This window comes from Herpailurus yagouaroundi, unplaced genomic scaffold (assembly GCF_014898765.1).
Source record: "Herpailurus yagouaroundi ecotype Mexico unplaced genomic scaffold, PumYag 163, whole genome shotgun sequence".
Taxonomy (NCBI): Eukaryota; Metazoa; Chordata; class Mammalia; order Carnivora; family Felidae; genus Herpailurus; species Herpailurus yagouaroundi.
In genome coordinates this window covers 22,401,243-22,424,171 of record NW_024412404.1, presented here as the reverse complement: position 1 = coordinate 22,424,171, position 22,929 = coordinate 22,401,243, and the positions used below count along the sequence as shown (strand labels likewise).

The 22,929-nt window shown below is 35.9% G+C and overlaps 1 protein-coding gene across 1 annotated transcript in view; it reads right to left on the bottom strand.

Moving 5' to 3' along the window:
- Positions 1-6,997: 6,997 nt before the first annotated feature.
- The window catches only part of NRG3 (neuregulin 3), a 1,079,756-nt gene continuing 1,063,824 nt past the window's right edge, over positions 6,998-22,929 (bottom strand). Inside the window, exons 12-14 of the mRNA XM_040485109.1 lie at positions 20,868-21,041; positions 15,576-15,647; positions 6,998-15,334 (exon numbers count right to left, since the gene is read on the bottom strand). Coding sequence (XP_040341043.1) covers positions 14,827-15,334; positions 15,576-15,647; positions 20,868-21,041 — 754 coding nt within the window. The 3' untranslated portion in view covers positions 6,998-14,826. The remainder of the gene's footprint in view (positions 15,335-15,575; positions 15,648-20,867; positions 21,042-22,929) is intronic.

Below are 22,929 nucleotides of genomic sequence, written 5' to 3'. Positions count from 1 at the left end.
GGAACACATGCTATATATATGTATTACTTATGTTATATAATTGTAATTCAATTTTATCCTATATCTTAAATTCACTGTAATACTAAGAACAATATCTAAGAATATTTTAACTTCACAGGATTTAACAGAATTTTATCATTACATAAAATATGATTTTTTTAAACATTAGGCTTTTTTTCTCTTATAAATGAAGGTGTAATAAATATTCTTATACATGAATTCCTGTGTGATTTTCTATATATAACTTCTATTATGAAATATTCCAGCCACAAATAATTATATATATATATATATACACACACACACATATATATATATATACACATATATATAATTATTTTTAAGATCTCTTAAGACAGTAAGCTTTAATAATCTATTCTATAAACATTGTTCTAATGCCATTATGTACTTTATATTTTTGTAAATATCAATGTAAAATTTATTCCTCTAAATATAGTTCAATTTTGAGTTTTCTCTTTGTTTCTTTTTCTAGAAAGTTCTTGCCAACTCTATTTCTTCTAGGTCTTTTATGGTTTTATCTATTTCATTTAACTCTTTAGTTCATCGATATTTATCAGAGTATATAGTATGAGGTAGTAACCTTTATTTCTCTTTTTTAAGTTAGCCAATTTTCTAGCAACTGTCCTTAAATAAGGCAAACTTAACTTATAATTTATTTTATTTTATTTTAATTCTAATTTTAAATGTCCTGAATTTCTATTAAATTTTTTTTCCAGTATGTTTCTGGGCTGTCACTTATGTTTCTCTGCTTTCAGGACCTGCATCAACTCAGTAAGATTTCATAATTGTAGCATTACAACATCTTTGATGATACACTAAACTCTCCCTCTTTTTTTCCATATAATTTTATTTTTCAAGCTGATTTTGACTGTTCTCATTCATGTATTCTCCAAAATATTGTTAATATGTCTTTTATTTAATTGCATTATATTAATGAATGAAACTACAGACCCTTGATAAGTTTAAAATAGGGAGTTTTCCCACTAAAAGGAAAATTATATTCTCCTTTATTTAAATCTTCATTAATACTATTTTATTTGGTAGTTCCTTTAGGTTTATTTCAAGGTAATGTATATTTATGTTAATGCTGCAAATTGGATCATATTTAGCACATTTTTTCTCTAGCCATTTACTCCATTTTGTTGATAGGCTTATCACTGAAAGCGTTTACAGTATCATTCTGTTAACTCTTGAATTTTCTGTTCGATCATTTTGATTCTACATTTTCTATAGTTATACCTATTCTCTTATTCCTTTCTTATTGCTAGATATTGGTCATCCTGTTAACTTAGTTAACAGTAGTAATAGTGAAAGACTGGGAGATGAGTCTAATGTTTAATTGATATACCTAATGCTGATGATTGACTTTTGTTAAGGAAGTGAATTTTTCCCTCTATTAACTAAATGCTTTATTCCGAATTAGAAATGGAATCATATCTGATTTTTGCTATTTATGGAGATAAATTGTGTTACAATACACTAATATTGAAACATCATAAATTGCTGAAGTAAACTTTATACTGTCATGGTGATTTCTTTTTTATTAATACTAGTATAATTCATTTGCAAGTATTTCACTTAGCAGTTTTCACACATACTTGTAAGTGACATTGGACAATATAGATTTCCCAAAGACAGTTCTGCCGAACAATAGTACTTGATAAAAGATTTTGAGTTTCAAATATTTATAAGAAATAGAGCTGGATGCCTAAAGGGAAAGATTGGCTGACCTTCCTCTTCTTTGCTCATCTTTCTCACTTGTTATCTGACGTGATAGAACCTGATGGTGAGGAAATAAAAAAGGACAAAGAAAATGAACAAGTATAGTTTCCACCCTTTCAATGAGGCAGATGGAAAAATACAAATGCTTTATTTTGTGCAGTACTTTTTTGGGGTTGCTGGAGATCCTCTACCTGACAGAGCTGATGCATCCTCCTGGCTATGCCCTCTCCTTATCCCTGGACCAACTGCATGGAATCTGTTGGGTCACACTGCTGCCTCAGGCAGTCCTTCTTGCCATAGACCTTCACAGAGGTAGGGGCAGAGGGACCATGTATCTTTACCCTGAGACAAACACATGGATCTCCTCTCCTCATGTCTCTGTGTTTCCTCAATCTGGCAATTGGCAAGCAACCTTCAGCCAGAATTTTGTTCTTTCAGTTACCTAGGCTAGAGCTTCCAAGGGGTCCCATACTACGGGATCACACGAGGCTCTTTTTTTTTTTTTTTTTTTTTTTTGAGGGGGAGAGAGAGAGAGAGAGAGAGAGAGAGAGAGAGAGAGGGAGAATCTTAAGGAGGCTCCATACTCAATGCAGAGCCCAACACGGGGCTCAATCCCACGACCCTGGGATCATGACCTGAACCAAAAACAAGAGTCAGGCACTCAACCAACTAAGCCACCCAAGCGCCCCACACATGAGGCTCTTTGAATGCCTTCTCGCTTGGCTTGATGTGAGAGGAATCCATCCTTTCTCCATTTAAAAAATCAAACAGCACAGAATTCTGACAATTCTCTTAGAAAGAGCTATCTCTCCTTTCAGAACTCACATTTTTATAGGCAGAAGTAAATGATGTCTACCATGGCAGAAATGGCTGTAACATTTAATGGCACATTCTTCTGAGGTGATGTAAAGATAACTGTAGGAAGTAGAGGCACCAGGCAACTATTGCACTTGCCTCTCAGTCAAAATTTGGAGAGACTATCATTTTAACATCTTGTGTGTGTGTGTGTGTGTGTGTATTAATTAATTACATGTTAAGTATATAATATGTAATTAATACATATTTTATATGTGTGTATTTATACTATATATATATGTATGATATATATAGTATATATATGTCAGTATATAGGTACAACAGACTTACATACAAATCTATCTGGACCTGGACACCCATTGTAAATAGTTAAGTAATTCTTGGAAGGAAAACATTTTTTTTTCTATTTATTTTCCCATGAATATTTCTGTAACTCAAATTTTCTGTTCTTAAGCCATTTGGTACATTTTATTTTCCCTGAAAAGTCCTAAGTGTCATTGGGATTTTCATAGCAATGAACAGAAACTTATTTATGCTGTTCAATAATAATTTAAAAAATGTCCTATATTTGTGATTTATGTACTTTCTTTTTATTTTCTGTATTTATTTTTATTTCTCATTTAAAATTGTTTTCCTAACTTCATGGACTTCTTTTTTTTTTTTTCAAAGTATTACTGCTTCCACACTTTTCCTTATTCCAAATATCTAGTTTCTCCCCTTACATCATTTCTCTTATTTTAAAAAATGGATTATATTATCTCTAACTTTCTCAGTTGAATTCTTAATTCAACACGTCTCTTCTTTTTAATGTTGAATTTGTTTAAGACTCTGAGGGTGCCACTGAGTACAACTTTTGCTGGTTTAAATATTTTTTGTTTATGTCTTGCTTCATATTTTAAAATTTTCCCTTAACTGGATTTTTTATTTCCTCTTTAGAAGAAAATTACATTTGTTTGCTTTTTTAACATTTAAAACATTTTCTATTTGTTATAATTTTTTTTTAATTTTGGAACAGCAGGGAGGAAGAGTAAGAAATTAGACGGCTGTGTTTCTAGCTGCAATACTGTTGGAGCATAAATTTACATTTATCCAATTCTCCTGTTTACTAGTTCTGTCAAATTTTAGTTCTGCCTTCATTATTTCTTCTTTAGAAAAAATTTCCTTGACTTTCTTCTTTATATACTGTTTGCTCTTTTACTGAGTCTCACCCATTGCCCTTAGTCTTTTATCTCATTTCTGAATATACATTTTCTTGATATAATAGCTGATAATTTCTAAGGTGCAACATTATAGCAAATGTCATTATGAAAAAAGTCATGACCTCTACAGGTTGAAAGCTCTGTTTGGCCTTTGCTCTTGCCTGCAAGTGGCTTCGCTATGCTCCTGCTGGAGTATTTTGTAATCTCTTTGCCTTGACTCTACAGAGATTCCTCTAGGGCTTGTGTCTGTCTAATAATGGTGAGTGTGGGAGAGATTGAATGAATCTTCTTTATTTATTCTATTTACCATGTACGTGCACACACAAAATCCTTATTTCAGATCATAGGCTTGGGGGACAGTTGACATAGATTTATACTAAGATTTCAGTGATGTGGCACCTTGAAGTGAATGAATAGGGAAGTATACAGCCAAACGAAGAACTAACTCTTGCTTTGCTGAAGCAGATGATCTGAGGACCACCATTGTGTACCTGTTCTTCTCTTAATGGAAACAGTGGATGTAGCCAAGGCCATAGGTATGGTCTCTCTCGTCTTCTTCCTGATACTGCTACCTGTCATATTTGGGAGAGGAAATAGTCATTTTGGTAGCTATCTGATTGTTGTATTTCATGTGTGAGAATTTCAAATAACCCACAAAATTGGATGCATAGTTCTATGCTCTGCCCTCCTTTTGAGCACTTGTTATATTCATTTGTTGGGTTTAGTTAACTGAGGTTAGGATCATTTTCACTTAGCTTTGGAGATTCTACCTTATGGTGGACATTTTAACTATAATTATAATAAATTCCTCAAGATAGATAATGTTATAGCTTAGAAAATAAAGGTAAGTCTGCACGAATTCTGGTTTGAAATACAGCCCCTTACAATTTGTTATCTGTCAAAATCTCAGGCAAATTTCTTAACTTCTCTGTGCCTTGATTTCCTCATCTTTAAAATGGGAACAAGGCGCATACCTACTTCATAGGGTTACTATGATGATTAAATAAGTTATATGTAAAACGTCTAGTGCTGGGCATATTCTCAGTTCATTATATGGTTTGTTTTATGTTAATGTCATGTCTCCTGGGTTCCAAAGCTGATGGCACTTTTTAAATCATCATCTTCTTTATTTTGTAACACTCAGTTATTTTTTTTTTAATGTAGATTGAAGAGGTGAATTTAGTAAGCTGTATAAAGGTTTCTCTAGGGTTTATGTCTTTTTATCCACCTGTCTACATTAGTAAATACCATGATTTTGATGATCAAAATCCCTCAAGAGAGCTGCTCCAAACGACAGTTAATACTGTGGGGGAACCTAATATCTTTGTCTACCTATACACAGAAATATGCTTACACCAAAAAAACATTAATGTATATATGTGTACATACAGTATTTAAACATTGACACAAATCAAATGTAGGTATTTAAAAATCATTTGAATAACATATGTGACGAATATTTAAAGAGCTCTTTGAAAATATGAATGTGTTTCATCTAGACAATGACTTATGTAGCAATTAAAAATATGTGTAAAGATACTTTACTAATTGAGGAAATTATCAGAGACCATATGTAAAGTTAATAAAGCAGGATAAAATGTTTTAAATGCTAGATGACTCCAATTTTGTAAATGACATATGGTGTCTATATATTTGTTCGGTTAAAAATATTGGAAGGCAATATACTCAAATATTAATAGTGGTTATCTCCTGGTGGTGGCTTTAATATTTCTTCTTATATATTTTATGTGTAAGCATGTAAATTTTTTTCTAATTACAAATTAAAATTAAGATTCATGAAAATGGCACATTTCTGATGAGACCTAATTCATGCTAGTGACAATGTGTTATATTGCTATGCAAAGTAAATAAGCAAACAAAGGAAAGTTCAAGTAATGTCAAAACTGTCCATATTAGCCACTTCCAGAAATCAGTTGAGTAATATCTAAAACAAATTTCCAAAGTGATCATATGGAGACAGTAAAAATATCAGTGGTTGCTGGGGGTGGAGGAACAGAGAGCATGGGTAGGTGGAGTCCAGGGGAATTTTAGAGCAGTGAAAATACTCTGCATAATGCCATAATGATGAACACATGTCTGGATACATTTGTCAAAACTCATAGAAGGTACAATAACAAGAGTGAACTGTCATGTAATAACTATGGATTTTTGGTGATTATGGTCTGTCTACATAGGTTCTTCAGTTGTTTGAAATGTACCACTCTCGTAGGGGATGTTGATCAGGCAGAGGCTAGGCATGTGTGGGAGTGAAGAGGATATGGCAAAGGTCTGTACTTTCCCCTCGATTTTGCTGTGAATTTAAAGCTGCTCTAAAAACAAAGACTTACTTAAAACATAATAAAATAAATAATAAAATAAAACAAAAACAAAAACAAAAAAAACCCTCCCATTCATTGACTCCAGCCTATTATAAACTTCTTGCAATATTAACTGGGGAATAACTTAAAGGAGTTTTTCTTAAGTATTAAAGTTCACACATTTCTTTACTAACCTTATGACATTTTTAGTCAGAGACCTTTCCACCCCACCAAAAATATACACATACTGACCTATACAACAGCACAGCTTACAGTTTTGAGTGTTTACAGGCCGTATGAAAACTGTTCATGAACCTACAGTTTCTCCTTCCAAAAAAAAGAAAAAGTTAATGTGTATTCTATGATATTAATTGTGGAGTTACTTATGGTAGTAAATAAATCAAAGCAATTTAAATGTCAAATAATAATAAGGTTTCTAAATAAATCATAACATAGGAATAAACTGGAATTTAAGTAGCCTTTAAATTAAATCTTTACAAAGACAATGTACTACCATTGGACAGTATGATGTATTATTTTAAAAATTATAATGCAACATAGTAGGAGAATAACTGTGAAATATGCGCACATGTGGAAAATATACAAAAACACTGCTTAGCATGGTCTTAGTATTGTTGAATACATGCTGATTATTTTATTTTTCACATTTTCAGTAACATTAATTTTAAAATAAGGTGGAAAAAAATAGCAAAGCCAAAAGAAAATCAGTTAAATCTAATTAACTGTTGTGCAAATGTTCATAGCACCAGGTGCCTGTCTCTCCTTTTTCACTGCAGAAAGGACCCATGGTAATGCTTTATGATTATGATTATGATTATGATTATTATTTTCAGCTAGAATGGATGGAATTTGCAGGACAAGCTACTTTTTTACTGAAAGTCAAACTATGTTTTTTTTTTAAACATAGGAATACCCCATTTCTCAATCTCTCTGGTATACTTTTCAGCCGTTTAGGTTTTTGATCTAAGAAAGATTTTGCTTTAAAAATGATACTGCAGGAAAGAAAAAAGTGGAGGATGACTCACATAAACAAGACTGGTCATACTTTGTACTCGGCTTTGTTTGTTGGTTGGTTTGGCTTGGCCTTAATCATTAACTTACTGCAGTAGACTCTTCTTAGATCCTATGAGTACCTGAATTTCTAACTTCCCTCAGGTATTCCAAGTGAGCTTGCCTTTTCCTATTCTGCCACTCCATATATCTATGCCACACATTTTAATTTTCAGAATGTGTTGGCATCTGTCTCCGTATTTGATTCAGTAGCTTCATCTATGTTCAGCTTAGAATATGGAACATTTGGAGAAAACTGTCAATGAGAAAATAAGAATGGATTAATATTTAACAATTCATTCTACAAATCTGTGCATTTTTTCCCATCTTAAACATAGATTTTCATAAATTTGTGTCAAGTTGGAAGAAATGGCAAAAGTGTTGATTTTAGTATATTTAATGTTTGAGCTCAGTAGGCATAATTAATGCCCAACAGAAATTCTAAAAAATGAAATATTATTATGGGGAGAGTCCAGTTTACAGAGAATTATGAAACAGAAACCCATCTTATTTTGCAAACCAGTTACCTAATATTTCTTTACATTATTTTAGCCTTAGATTTGATTTTTAGTTGTATTTTACTTGAAGCCTTTAAAAATGTTATTGGTTTATTTTTTATTCAATGTTTAAAGATGATCATTTTCTTTTATTTGTTGTTTTGTTATTTTACATAGATGGATGATTTTATCTTTCTCTCTTACAAAATAGAAAATATTGTAAAAAAAACAACAATAAGAAGGTTGAAAAGTCTGTTAACGATATTTGGAAAATGAAAGGGCCCTAGGCTATGTCTGTATTTGAGAAGATATTGGCTAAAGTCATGAACCTTATTATCACTTACATTTGAAACATTACTAGTTTATTCCTCCACTAACACAACTCAAAAGAACAAAGCTATTTTCTCTACAAAATCACATTAGTCTCTCATTTTAGCTGAAAATTTCCAGTTTAATAAATGAGAAGTGAGATAAAAGGAACATGCAGTAAAAACCCAACCTAAGGGAATCTGAGTGTCCAGATTCATCAAAGACTACTCTTTAAGAAGATACAACAGGGAAATGGTAGTCAAGGAGTCACTCCACAGATGAAAACTTACATGATAAAGTCAAGATTATTATTAAATTGATCATTAATATTATGATTTTTAATAAGCAGTATGGTGTATCTCCCTTGAAAAAAGTGCCACAAAATGTAACCAAACTTTACTGGGGTGTCAAGGGACAAAAATCTACATTATTTCTGAAAGCCTTCATATCTACTTCACAGAGTAGAGAATAGCATTTTGAAATAATTTCTTGGAAAAAGAAACATGTATACTCCTTGAAACAAAATCACTATCATAGGCACAAGAGATTGTTCCTGTTTTTTTTTAAATTTTAAATAACTACTAAAGATATTCTGCTGACCATTTTGTATGTATTCTTCTGTGTGTGACTTACATACTGTATTTAAAATATGGTTAAATCAGTTAATAAAATATATTAATTATGAAGAACTAGGGAATTCATTTTTCATTTAGATTTAATATGTATAATTGGATACTTGAAAAAATAAGAGGGAGTCAAGGTATTTCCCTCAAATTATCTTTGAAATATACACAGTGGCCACTTAAATGTGTAATGATTTTAGGGTGAGTAGTATGTTCTTCCCTTTATTTCAGTTTGAACAAATGTATCTACTCTGCAGACATTTTTGATAAAGACAGGATTCAAAATCAGGTGTATAGGACAAACCTTAAAAGAGAATCACTGTATATTTTTGCTGTGTGCATTTCCTATGAAACATATTTGAATCCAAGGACATCCATGTCATGAGAGTTTGGACACATTTGGGTGAGCTGTAAGAGAAAACTCTACAGAAAAGGAGGACACGTTGACTTTTAAAATGCTGTGTGTTTGTGGTGTGTGTGTGTGTGTGTGTGTGTGTGTGTGTGTGTGTGTGTGTGTGATTGTTTAAGCCCTTCAATTTAAGTTGATTTCAGAAAGGACTGTATCAATGTAATGTGGAACAAGGTTGTGTGAATGGTTCATCAGACGTCTAAATAACGTCAAAAAGTTTAAAAAAGTGCATTTTCTTCTGGATTTTATAAACAACTAAATGGAATCCTTATGACTTTAAAAACAACACAAAGAGATGTATTGTTTTTGATTCACATAGTTTAAAATTCTACATTGTTTTACTGAAGACTAAGAAATTCAGACTTTGGGATATTGATGAAGAAAAATTATATGGAAGAATGTTAGTCCTAGTCAGGATGCTATGGAAGAGCAAATAGATATTGATTTGTCAGAAACAGTAATTAAAACCAAAATTAAATAAGTAAACTCTGCATTTTTTGGTCTATTGTGCCCCAAAGGGCAGATTATTTCCAACTATAATGTGGAAGTGTCCCCAGATAATTTATTGACTATTAATTGGAGGGTTTATCTTAAGGAGTTTGAGATGCAAAAATAATTGAGTATATCAACATGTATCCTGTGTATCTAGTGAGTGTCACTGCGTCTGTGAGAAGAGAACATGTTCAAAGTCTCATGCCTTCTCTGAAGCACCCTTTACTCAGGGTTTGATAAAGGTTCACAAAGGATACACTTTCTTTAAAAAAAAAAGCTGCAGCAAAATTTATTCCAGAAATCTGGGGCAAATTTTGATGCTCAAGGTTTAAAGTTAGGTATTCTTGTGGCCATCCTCTTTCTACTTTCTTACCTGTCCTAGGGAAATATACTTTAAAAATGACAAAGGTGATCCTGTCTATTCTCTATGGAAATTAAATGGAATATTATAAATGTAAGTCTTATTTATAGATTGATATACAGGTTCCAATAATTTTTGAGCCTTACAAGACATATCTACAACACATTCCCGAGGGGTTGTGTTGAAATGATTGCATGAAAAATGACCAAGTAAAGTCTAAGTTAGAGTGGTTGGATAACAGGTATTATTCAATTTGGAAGGAGATCAAAGATGAACTAGATCATCCTCCCTTTTTGACAGATGGGGTCATGGAGCTACTAGTATGTATAAGTCACAAGCTTTCACAAAGATGACTCTCAACATAAATTGTTTGCTATCGCACAATTAATTATTTCATAGGCAACAATACCTATGCAATTGATATAGATGTTTAGGACAAAAAGTTTTGAAAGTACTAGAAGCCTACTCTCTATTTTATCAAGATTGTGTCTGGTCACGTCTGCTATTAACTTCATAACTTCACTGGGAATCCAATATTAACGTGTAATATCCAACCCTTCCTCCCCCACCCCCCTACACCGTGTCTTCAACTCAACTCTGCACTAGAGCCTGTGGGCACTAGAAGCCAAAGGTACCTGTGTAGGCACCTTTGGGAGAACTTATGTTTATATTTGTAAAAAATATATTTGAGACCATTATAGCCATAGGGACAGCAATCATATACACCCATAGTTTAATCTTTAGGTTTAAGAGATAATCTAGCAGAGATTTTATTTCAGGGTCTTGTGAATTTTCCAGCCCAAGGATATTTCTGCTTACCTAAGAAAGAGAAAGTTCTGGAAAATGCATGTGTCACCTAAATATTGCAAAGTTGGCCGACCTCTACATAGTTTGATTTCATTGGATTTCACCTTAATATTTGTCAAATTAAGCAAAAATAAAGCTAACAAAATAATCAAACATGTAAGTTTCATATACATATTTTATATATACATATATGTTAAATATGTATGTATGTGTATATGTGTGTGTAGTCACAGTAGAAAATAGATTATTATAAGAAAACAATGTAGATCTTAAGGAATGAATTTCTTCCTTTACCCTCACTATTTCTTTAAAAGGGAAAGAAAAAATAAAAGAGGAAGAGATAAAGCTTATTTAAAGGCATCATTTCCCTTGACATATTGGGATGCATCTAAAATTGAGAACAGCCCAGAAACACTGTGCTGATCTTTCCTGGATGAAATCTGAATTTCTGAAGACTAAAGTACAAACACAGTAGAGATGTGCTATCATAGAATACACGATACTGAATCTATACAATCGAATAATAATAAAAAAGTATTCTTTATATAGAAAATGTTTCCCAGATACCAAAAGATCAAATAAAAATCCCGCCCCTCCTGCTCTGCTTCTAAGTATACTATTTCCTCATTTGGGAAATGTTTCACAGCTCTTGTCTCAGGGCGATATTTTCTGGCTTACAGGGCTGGAATCAAAGGAACCACCATCTCCCCTCACTTAGGGAGCCAGGGTTTCCTGTAGCACCATACAGCAGATGGGTGTGTGTGACTGCTGCATACAACAAGCGGACTCTGGTGGAGACCTGATTGTTGACAGCCTTCACCGTGGCCGCCAGAGGGCTCACTTAAATTGCAGCCATCATTTAATCCGGAAGCCAGTGTACACACTCTTGAAGTCTGCTTGGCCCTCCTTTTCTCGTTTTGGTAGGTCTGATATGCTATTATTATTATCAAAAGAGATTAATTTGTGGAGTTTTAAAATCAGTGCTGTTCCTCCTGCAGAAGACCTATTGCTACTTAGAAATGATGTGAATCGCTGGAGATGGAATAAATGGACAAATATTAAGTCCTTAACTCACAGCAAGGTAAATATTGGATTAGAGTGTAAAACAGAGCATTTAATAACGTACCAAAAAAGTCGAAAGAAAATTTGGAGGCCAATTCAACATCATTTCTATTATTTCCCATTAGCATAAAATTGGTCATATATTTTGCACAACAGCGTTCCACAGCAGTCACTGGCAACTTAGAATAACATATACTTTATGCATCAAAAAAAGACTAATCAGAAAATGATTCAGAGTAAAAAAATAATGAGTGACATTCATTATTCAGTAAATAACTAATCCGCAACTTACTTTATCACAAACCTCCAAATATCTTCACATAACAAAGACAAGGAACATGAAGCAAAATCAAAGGTGTCTTGTAGAAATAAGCACCTCTCTGTAGGCACATGCTTGAAGGACAAGGTACCGATGGCTCCAGGTGTTTGTCATGTTATATCAACTTTGAGTCTTGATGCTATCAGCACTTGTCAGGTGGTGCCCAAACATGTGCATTTTGGGCTTGGACCCTTTATACAGGAGAGCTTCATATTCCAAAAGGAGACAAATAACTAATGAAATAACCATTAATATCTGTTCTTCATGGAATATTTTGTCTTGATTATCAATTAGGAAGTAACTATATCTCTAAACTACATCAGACCACCAGTGGATATGCCTGATATTCATGTTCATCAGGATGCACGAAGGTGTTTATAATCATACGATGTATGGTTCCACTTTAAAAAAAATGAGTAGGGGGCTGGATTAGGACTCAAATTTGGTTGAAAATATTCAGTCTTTTCAGAGAAAATAATATTTGACTTGACTGCTGCAGGCCACGTAATTATAACCTGCTAACTAGGTGAAATCTGTATGAATCCTTTAGTTATACAACAGGTAACATTTTGATGAAAAACCGAAGAAACAAGGTTGACTTCAAAAGACTTGTGAGGCCTTCCAGTTAGTGTTTGTTAAGAGTGATAAATTTCAACCCAATAACATATTGAATACGCAGCTTATGGGATTTTTTTATATACTTGTAAATGAAGACCACCTTTCTGAGATATTCCCAAAGATACAATTTTTTAAATGGGAACCTAGATGATCTAGACATTAAAAATTTGTAATAATCTTTTAAGAGTCTAACAGCATTACCTCTATATTTAAAATAACATAAGTATAATAGGACAGTTAATGAATACCAAAACCTTTTGTTAAATATAAAATGCATTTCTACCAAAGTGTTTTTTCAATATTTGAGACCTTGAAGTTTCACTAAACAGTGTTGATAAGAAAACAATGATTTTTTTCCCTACATGGCATATGTCTATTATTAAAGAATGTTCTCAAAGAGCAATTTGCTATGTATTTTAAACAGAAACAACATAAACTCAAGAAAGAATTGTATATATTCAATATTTGTTTCAGAAATTACATTCCCTTTCAAGGTAATGTGAATCTTCCACAAGGAAATTTAACCAAAGTCTTCCCAGACTGCAGTAAAAGAAATCTTTTATATACTTTCAAATACTGTGCCTTTTTATTTAAAACAGTGTAAACATAACAACTCAACACCACCAATAATTGGAAAAGACCGGTTAGGTGAACACTAATTTCCTTGAATGCCCCATGAAAATAAGGGTAAATAAAACAGACGAATCTTCAGGAGAAGTTTCAGTTCACCTCAGCAGTGGTAAAAATATTGCTTTATTCCAAATGAACATACAACACAATTTACTGTTCTTTTGGGGGCTTCCTGTGAACTGAAAAGTCTGGGCTTTGTGATTTCAACAATTTATTCTTTCCATATTAACCACAGAAGCCAATGTCTTGGTCCACAAATAGTAGACTTGCTACAAAATAAATAATAATGAGGATGATGAGAAAGCAAAGGGTAACTTTCAGTTTGATAATTGGCTTGTGTAAATAATTTAAGTACGCATGATTCAAAATAAACACACATCCTCAACTTGCCTTGTGATACTGATACCATTAATGAGCCAATAGTTGTTCCTCTCAAAAGTATTCACACCAGAAAATGATCTTGACATTGTCAAGAGTTTTAAAGGACCCCGCCATGCAAGTGACCTTGATTTAAGAACTTACTAACTGAATTTTACACTTAATGTATAAATTCAAAGTGAACAGATCTGAGAGGGAAATTTCTTTTCTGACTATTAAATTCCCTGATGTTTCAGAACAAATTTTAGCAAGCTTAATATGCACACACATGCACACACATACACACAATGAACACATGTGCATACAGCATACCTGTGCTCAAGTGAGCAAGCACATACAGACACACGCCTGTGCGCACGTGCACGCACACACACAGACACACACACACACACACACACACACGCACAAAGGGCACGCACACACTGAGAAATGCTCCTCTGGAGCCCCTAAACAATCTCAAAGAAAAACACTTCTTTCTATTAGCATGATTTTAGTGACACGACATTGTGATTTTTCTCATCTCTTTTTCTATAATAATTTCACACCTCCCTCTGAGATTCTGTGCCTTCAAATTTCAGAGGAAGCTGGCACATAAGAGTAGCGAAGATTGTCCCCCAATTAGTCCTTCTATCTCCTACCCTCCCCCTTACAGCGTTTTTGTGCCATTCTTCAAAAATGAAATAGAAAACACTACATTTGTTGACAGGACATAACCTGTGATGAGGCTGTCGAGTGAATAGAAATTTAGGGGTTGGGACTGGCAAGGCAAATGGCAAGGGCCACTTGCTCCCTGGCACGTCCGCCCTCAGGATACAGCTCATCTCTTTGAAACCAGGTAACTGCCAATGCTTTTTTATGAGGACACTGGTGCTGTGGGGCTAAGGATCTGAATTACCCACATCTACTAAGAGCCAACGAGGCCGGTGTTGGGACTAACTGAAATTGTATTCAGAATTCTACCCAAAAGCTTTCGTTGTAAGCTTTATCCCTCCTGAAACGTTTCTTTCCCTTTAAAAAAATATTTTGTTAAAAAACAGTATGATATGAGGGCGATAGACTATTTGGTTTCTTCTAAGTAGATGCTCTTAAATTAATGCATATAAATAATTTGTATTTAATTTCCTCTCTTTCCTGTTGAGCAAAGCATAGAATGCACAGATTCCTCCATCTCAAGTCACTTGGTCAATGCGGAGTCTCTTTGTATTTCATTTCTTAAGACAAATTGTGCCTCTCTTTCTGATTTGGCCGTGGGACTCAGGGGGAGAAAGGCTGTGTTTTCACTTGCACTGTCCTCAGTTTCTACGCTGGCCAGTTCGTAGTCTTCTGACCGCCTGGCATCAGTCAGAATTCGGATCTGCTCCTGGACAGTTTCTAGCAATATTTTCACTTCTTGCTGTTCTGCTATAAGACAATCGCTGACTGGAATACTCACATTGACAATATCAGCAGAGTAGGAGTTTTTGCACCATTTGATGCTTTTGACTTCAGAAATCCCTGGCATTTGCATGCAGGTTTCCTCTAGACCCACTGAAGGGATGATGGGCACGGAACTGGCCCTTGTAGATGAATATCCCATCAGGTCCTTTTGATCCAAGCTATTAAAATAGGAATTTGTCTCTCTTGAAGGCAGTTGCATATTTATGGATGCATTTTGTTGGGTTTTTAAACCATTGGACGAATACCTGAAAAAGAAACCGAGTGTTACATATTCTGCTTTCGGCTGTGCTTCTTAGAGCAATATTCAGTCAACAAAGCACTTCCACATGCACCATCTCACTGAATTCTCACAGCAACCCCATGAGACGGATAATATGCTCCCAGTTAAACAGAGAAGTAAACTGAAGCTCAGATAGGTGAAGTGACTTGCCCAAGGTCACACAGAAAATAAGTGACAGACTGAGACTCAAACCCAGATCTTCTTACTTGAAGTCCAGGGATCTTTCAACACACCACAGCTGTATAGGCAGGTGGGGTATAGTCTTCCTGACCTCTATCCTAGAATACAAAGTAAATGGGGATTGAGCAGGTAAGTGTGGCCTTTCCATAGTGACAAACAGGAAACCCATAACGGCATTACTCCACTCCATCCATGTGACCACCCTCTCAGCCCTGGTTTAGTCTGTAGACTTGTGGCCACACTAGTTGGAGGCAATCAGGAAGCCCGACATCAAGCATCAAGGTACTACTGTCCTGAGTTTTACTGCTTCACACTGACTTTAGGGGGACCAAATCAATTTTCATTGGCACTCTATAGAAATGCCTCACTGTCAGACTGCTGAGCCTACAAATGGGAATGGAGGCCTATGATTCCTCTCTGGGGATGAACGTGAAGTGAGATCCATTAGACAGATTATAGAGCAGCTTTCTTCACATGGTTTCTGGAGCCAATTTAGGTATTATGTTGGTGCAGGGCAACAGCTTGACAAGAATGCCAACGTGCCATTCCAAGTCCTTTGAATAATATGCCAGAATCCGGCTAGTCCCCTAATTGCCTGTTCACAGCTAGTGAATTTTCCAGTGCCAGAAAGTGGGGGCAGGTATGTTGTAGATTCACAGAAATGTGGTCTGGGATCTTGAGCAGTCTCAATTCTCTTGGTTTATTTGTCCTTCATTTAAATGTTAAATTAAACATTAAAATTTAAGCATAATCTAAACATATCCACCCTTTATATAATAAATCTTATTCCCCTTGTCTTACACCACAATGTAAATAAAAATCATGTTTATAAATGGAAAGAATAATTGCAATGAAGTGTCTTGCAGACTAAACAGAGGTCTTTATTGTAAGGACACAAGTTAGAGCGACTCAGAAATCTGTCTCTCCACCAGACAGTGAAAATACATGAGGAACACATTTAGGTGTCTTTGCAGCTCCATCCTCTTTTACTATGCCTAATACAGACTTGGCAATCAATAAATCCTGATCGAAGGGATGCATGAATACATGAACAAACCTTCAAGATAATTGCTCCCTTTATATCCCAGTTAATGTCCATTTCAAACATAATAACAGCTGACATTTGCAAAATGTTTTTAAAAAGCATGCTTATGTCTAATTACCTCATTTAATTTTTTAAAACATGGGTTTATTTATTATTATTACCATGCAGTGATGAATAAATAAACTAAATTAAGGGGCACTCAAATGACTTTCCTCAAATTATACCTTTGGTAAGAGGCAGAAGAACAAGTTAATCCTAAATTGTCTTATTGAAATTCTTCCTAGCAAAGCCAGAAATGAGTGGGCATCCCACAATGCACTAGAACACCTTTTTAGGGATGTATAATCTTTCTTACAATTACGATCTAATTGTATAGCCATGTACAAGGCAATTCCCTGGGTGGTCTTATTCCTTTCACATAAGTGTTATATGGCTGAAACTCTGACCCTAAAGTTTCTGATCCATGACTTAAATTCAACAAGAAAAAAGGAGGCAGATTTCAGGGCTTTGTGTTCTGTCCTCAGCGCCATCCTGTTAGCATCATTAATACGTATGAAGATATAGAATGTCTGCTTATTGCATTCACAGAGCCAAGAAATAGAATTGAGATACAATTGTATTCCATATAGATAATCTTCTGGATATATCAATGGGTAGAATCTAACAGGTTGAAATGTGATGGTGATAGGTGCAAATTCTTATACCCACATCTAAACATTGCTTGTTAAACTTGTTGGGTAAAGGCATAAATATCTCAGAGGATTTTAGTAAACTGTAGCTTCATGACTACGTTGGCATGACGATGAAATAATCAAAGGCACTTTGAGCCAAACTGGGGCAGCCTTCTAATTAAGGACTTAGGTGAAAAAGAGGAATTGCAATTGACTTATGTGTCACCTCACAAGTCAGGTATGGGACACATGGCTGGCAATAACTGAAATCTAGAATGTTACCAAAACATGGAGATGGCACCACAAACAATTAGAACTTTCCAAAAATGTAGATCTGACATGATTTTAAGTCCCAACACCATTACAAGCTCTGGAATCTTAAATCAATGGTAGTCGCACTTTAATTTCTTTCATTAATTAAAGGAGGTGGGAATCCCTAGGGGGATTCCTCTGGAGACTACCTGAAGTAATGCCCCTGGGCTATTCAGCCAGATCCACACTATTCAATCCTCTCTTCCTTCTCAGAGTTGCTGTGAGGGTTCCAGGGCTGGTATTTGAGAGAAGCTACACTACTCTCCAGAAGTTTAAGCAAGAGCGAAATTTCTAATGTGATTCTGGATCAGAAGACACTTCAGAGTTCTGTGTCCCTTAAGAGTCACAGACTTTCACAGTTTTGATCCATGAGCTTGTCATTCATTGACTGTAAAATACTAGTTTGAGTCGCCCTTCCTCAGATCCCTCACCAAAGAAATCACAGTGCATTTCATTTGTAACTACGTGAGCCAAAGCATCCTTTTAAAGGTGAAAAAATCCAACAGTTAGTCACTTGGTTTGATTCCCAGGGGTTCAGAAGCCAGGCCAAGGAATCTGTGTTTCTGTAGGGGACTCCAAGCCCTGGTTCCTGGAGCACATGGCATGAGAATCAACTGGCGAAACTGAAGAAACCCACTTCTCCCTCCAGGGCCATACACTTAAGAGATTCCATGTACACATCATCCATGAATGTGATTTACTGCACATTTCTTTCTTGGTTCGGTGGTTCATTTAGTCAGAAATGCTAAGTATTCAACCTCAGTTCTTTTACATGGGATATGCTACCTTGCGTTAGTCATTTAAACTCTGCTATCCTAAGTGTGTTCAGTTTTAAAATTCCCGAAGGATAACTTAAGTCTGTCAAGTTGCTAGTTAAGTGAGGTGGGTACGCAGTACAGTTTGGCTCCTTCTACTTTGAAGGTGGTGATTCAAGTTTTGTGATTCCATTTCTTTCTGTCTAGCATATGAATACATTAGTTTGATTTGCCTGACAAAGACTAGTTCAAAGCTCTGTAAGCCATTGCCATGGTCGTCAGGGGTCCATTGATGGGGGCAGAGATGGGGAGGGAAGCTCCTGAAGAATGTCCTCTCCACCTCATTCCTTCATCAGGCTTCCCTAAGAAATGTGCTGGGTTCAAGCAGGGCTGAAGTAAGTACCAAGGAGGGAAGTCATATATACCAGTAGTCTTAACTAGCAGACAGTGCCCACACACTTGATAAACAAGCAGCAGATGGCTGATAGCTCTTGTAAATTCATTCACTCCCCCTCTGGGCTAGGGCCAGATTTGAAGAGGGCCTTTAGCTGTGAAATTCTATTACCAATCCCATTTCCAGTCCGGAGAGACGGTCAGTCCCCCAGGAGTGGAAAATAGCTGTTTTCAAGAACTGAGAATAAGATTGCTCCCTGAGATTCATTGTGCTGAGCATACAGTGACTTAGAGTCACCATTTATCAACATCGGGTGCATATCACACACAGGAAAATACATGTGGCCAGCCAGCTGGAGAGAATATTCCAAACCCAATGATGATTGAACCAAAACAAAACTACCACTATGCAGACAGTAAGTGTAAGTCTCCCAGGAGGTGGAAGACAAAGCAATACCTGAACTTGTGTGGAAATCTCTGAAGATTCGTGTATGTATGTTTCGAGCCTGTGCCTGGCACAGGCTCAGAGCATCCTTATACCCGGGACATATGGGATGATAGTTACATGTAACAGTGATAAATGGAAAGAAAGACAGCACAGGCTGGGTTCTGTCTCTACCCTAAAAAATCTCTGAACTTGATTTCCCCTCACTTGTTCTCATTCTTAAGTAACAAACGTTATTAGTGACTTAAAAATCACTACCAGTGATAAGTGATTCAAGAGGAAAAGTAATTATGAAACATGATTAATTATAATTATAGGCTAAATGCAAGCTCCCTTTCCAGATATAAGGCAAAGAGAAATGCAAACTGCTTCTTGACTTGCATTACACATTTTGGACAACTTGGCTGTTATGTTGAATTTGCAACTGTCACCCCAGATCTGTACCAAATGTATTTTACAGTTCATTGGGAATTGCTTCAAAATTACAAATGTCTTCCCAAGGAAATCTGTTGCTGAGTTTGTTCAGACAAGGCACTCCTTTATGTGTATCTTGCCGAGAAGAAAAGGCTCTCTGATAGAAGTCTCCTACCTGCTTTGGCCTTCAGTTTGATATGGACAGCCTGGAAAGATCAGCCAGTCCGAAGCAGCATAGAAACCTGGTCTGCCTTATCCAGAGTGATACAAACTAGATACAATAAGAACCTGGCTTGAGTGAGGGAACGGATTCCTGAAATTTCTGGAATGAACCCTGATTGCATGACTTTTGAAATTAATAATTCTAGAGCAGTTCCTGTGACAATAAATGCTAGTACTACTTTTCTGCTTATGTGTCAGGTACAAGCGCTCTACACATGTAATGTTTAAAAATCTGTCCAACAACCCATAGGAAGGCTGGTACGATTTTGCTCAATGTATAGATGAGAAAACTTAAGCTCAAAAGATAAAATTTTTTCAAGGATGAGATTTAAAATCCAGTAAGTTTAAGTAAGGGCTACCATGTTTGACTGAACAATTTATGCCAATTAGGTGAATGGGGGCTAAAATTCATCCTCCTCCACTCACCATGCTATGAACCCTATGAGGTCAGTGTCCACTCGGAGGAAAGGGCACCTTTTGCACTGCAAGAATGAGTACTAAGCCATGGTATCTGAAGCCCATCTTTCCACACCTACACCATAAATGAACCTAGAGATCTGAGTTCAGCAGGTTGTGCTTTGACAATATGCTGCCAACTTTGAGTGAGACACACTCAAGAATTCTCTGGATGGAAGCACATACTATATATAAATACATTACAGGTTACTGTAATGGAGTATTGCCCGACAATGTTGATTAGAGAATTAACTATTTTTTTTCAAACCTAAGAATGAAGGAATGCATTAATCCTCTTAAGAAATCTCTATTTTTTTAAATCAAAGACAAATTTCCAGTTGTTTTAGCAACTATATAACATGTGTCTAGATATCTATACACTTACTTGCTCCCAGTGTTATTTTTCTAACATTTCCCTAATATCTATTTTAGTTGTACCTATTCTTTTAAGTTAGATTACCTTTTATGGAACAAATATGGAAGTAAGCATAAATAGACAATTAATGACAAAATCAATCAATATAACCCCAAGGAACACAATAACTCAGTTTAAAGTTAGAGCATTAACGATACCCTCCCTAAATTCCATTGCTTTTAAGACCTACCCTTGACAAGGTATCATATCCTGGTCCGGGATCCTTGATTCCTCAAGTTGCTGATATGCTGGTCCCACGATGCCACCCAGCCTACTTCGGGGCGAGGGGGGTGTCCTCCTGAAGGCATTCCTATGGAGCATACCACTCCTTTGCCCTGGGCTGCAGCAAGAGGAGAGACTCCTGCTGGGATGAAAGAAAACCAACATAGCAATAACCTTACAGGTGGCTGCTCAAACTTTTCTGACACTGCTTTTTCACCCCAGACACTCAAAATTCTAGGCTCCATTCATGACTGTAGAATATCTGCTAGGAGGAGATCAGAAGTTGGTGAATCCATTCACCCTCCCAGAAACTGAGACAAAGAGAAGTTCCCATGTTTTTGGCTTTCTAGTTTGAAGTACAATGGACTAAAACAATTGCAGCTTTCCAGCCAAAGATAAGAGGTGGGCTTAAGGAGTTCTCAAGCTCCTGATTCTCAGCCACCCTCATTATCCAAGATATAGTAGCTGCCTCTCTAATAAAAATAAAAATGGCTTTGTTATTAGACACTGACAAAAATTAAACACAGGAACCCTCAAAGGGATTCACAGGGAAAAGTTCACAGGGAAAAGTGTTAATGGTAGAATAAGTAAACCTCATTTGAGTTGGCATTGTTTCTTTACCATATGTGCTAAATTCCCAGTTCACTACCTCAGATTCTCCTCAATCTTGAGAAACTACATTGGTTTTCTTTTGAACTGGCTTTTAATAAACATCTGATTACATATTTTATTTGACTCATACATCCAAATACCCAAATAGCCACGTTTTCAGATGCCTTCAAAGGGCAAAAGGCATAAATGGGATATATCTTACGTGAGATTCCTACATAGATCATGCTAAACAAAAGCACTAGACTCTATAAAAATCAGTGGCTAATTTGACCAGTTATGTATCCCATACCCATTCCCATCGCCACCCCCACTGAATTTACCCTGCAACCATGGGGACAGTAAGAGAAACTCTGTTGTAGACATTTCATGAGATGCCAGTTTATGTGGTCAAACTGGTTCTGCAGTGTTCAGATAGTAAGTGAACTTAGAATTTCTTGCTGCATTCTCATTTAACTCTAAACAAAACAAAACAAAACAAAACAAAAAAAGCCCTTCTAAAAATACCAGTAAAACCCTACAGAAAAAGATGAAAAATATTTTCAAAATTTCAGCAAACCTATCAAGTTCTAAAGGGACCAGCCTCCCAAAGTAATTTTACCCTTATCACTACATGATTTGGAGTTCTGTAAGTTTCCATCCAGCAACATTACTGTTTGTTCTACTTAACAGATACAAAACAAAACATCTCAAATATTATTTGAGATCAGAGTTTGAGGCCTGACATTTGAGTCCCCATCGACCCTTTCCTAGTTTAGGCAAGGTGACTGATCAAAGTTGACATTCTTCAAGCCAACATTAGCTTCCTGAGTTTGTGCAAATACCAGGTCATACCTTGCAACATATTATACCTTCATTCGTTATCATAATATTTCCTATATGTTGGCAGCATGTGGACCTCTAGTTAGGTCTCCAAGCCAACAAGTTCAAAGAGTTATAATAGCTATTTCCCCCCTCCCTTCCGGCCTCTATCTGTATTATCCACAAGCTATTATGGAGTCCGTGGGGTACTTAGGCTGTGGCACTGGAATTAGCTGCATCTGGGGGTCATCTCAGGTCTGTGCATTACCAGCAGTGTGATACTGGGGGAGGAATTTCTACCAGAATTTTGAAGGGAAAGAGATGGTACTCTAATTTGGGTCATTTGGGGAGATTTTACAACTTACAGACATGTCTTTAGTGTGTAAGGGGTGGGGGAGGAGCCAACATGGGATATATTCTGTATGTCCGGGAAGTAACAACGGGAAGCTGTTACTATCCCTATAACTGAAGGGACAAAGGGAGGGGGGACTACCCGAATGGACAGAGAAGGAGAGTTCCAAGGAGAGGGCCACTTTGCAGGCACTGTGGCCCAGGAAGAGGGACCAGGGATGCAGTTGAGGGAACCAATCAGCGAGGGAGGGTGAATAAGGGCGGGGGCT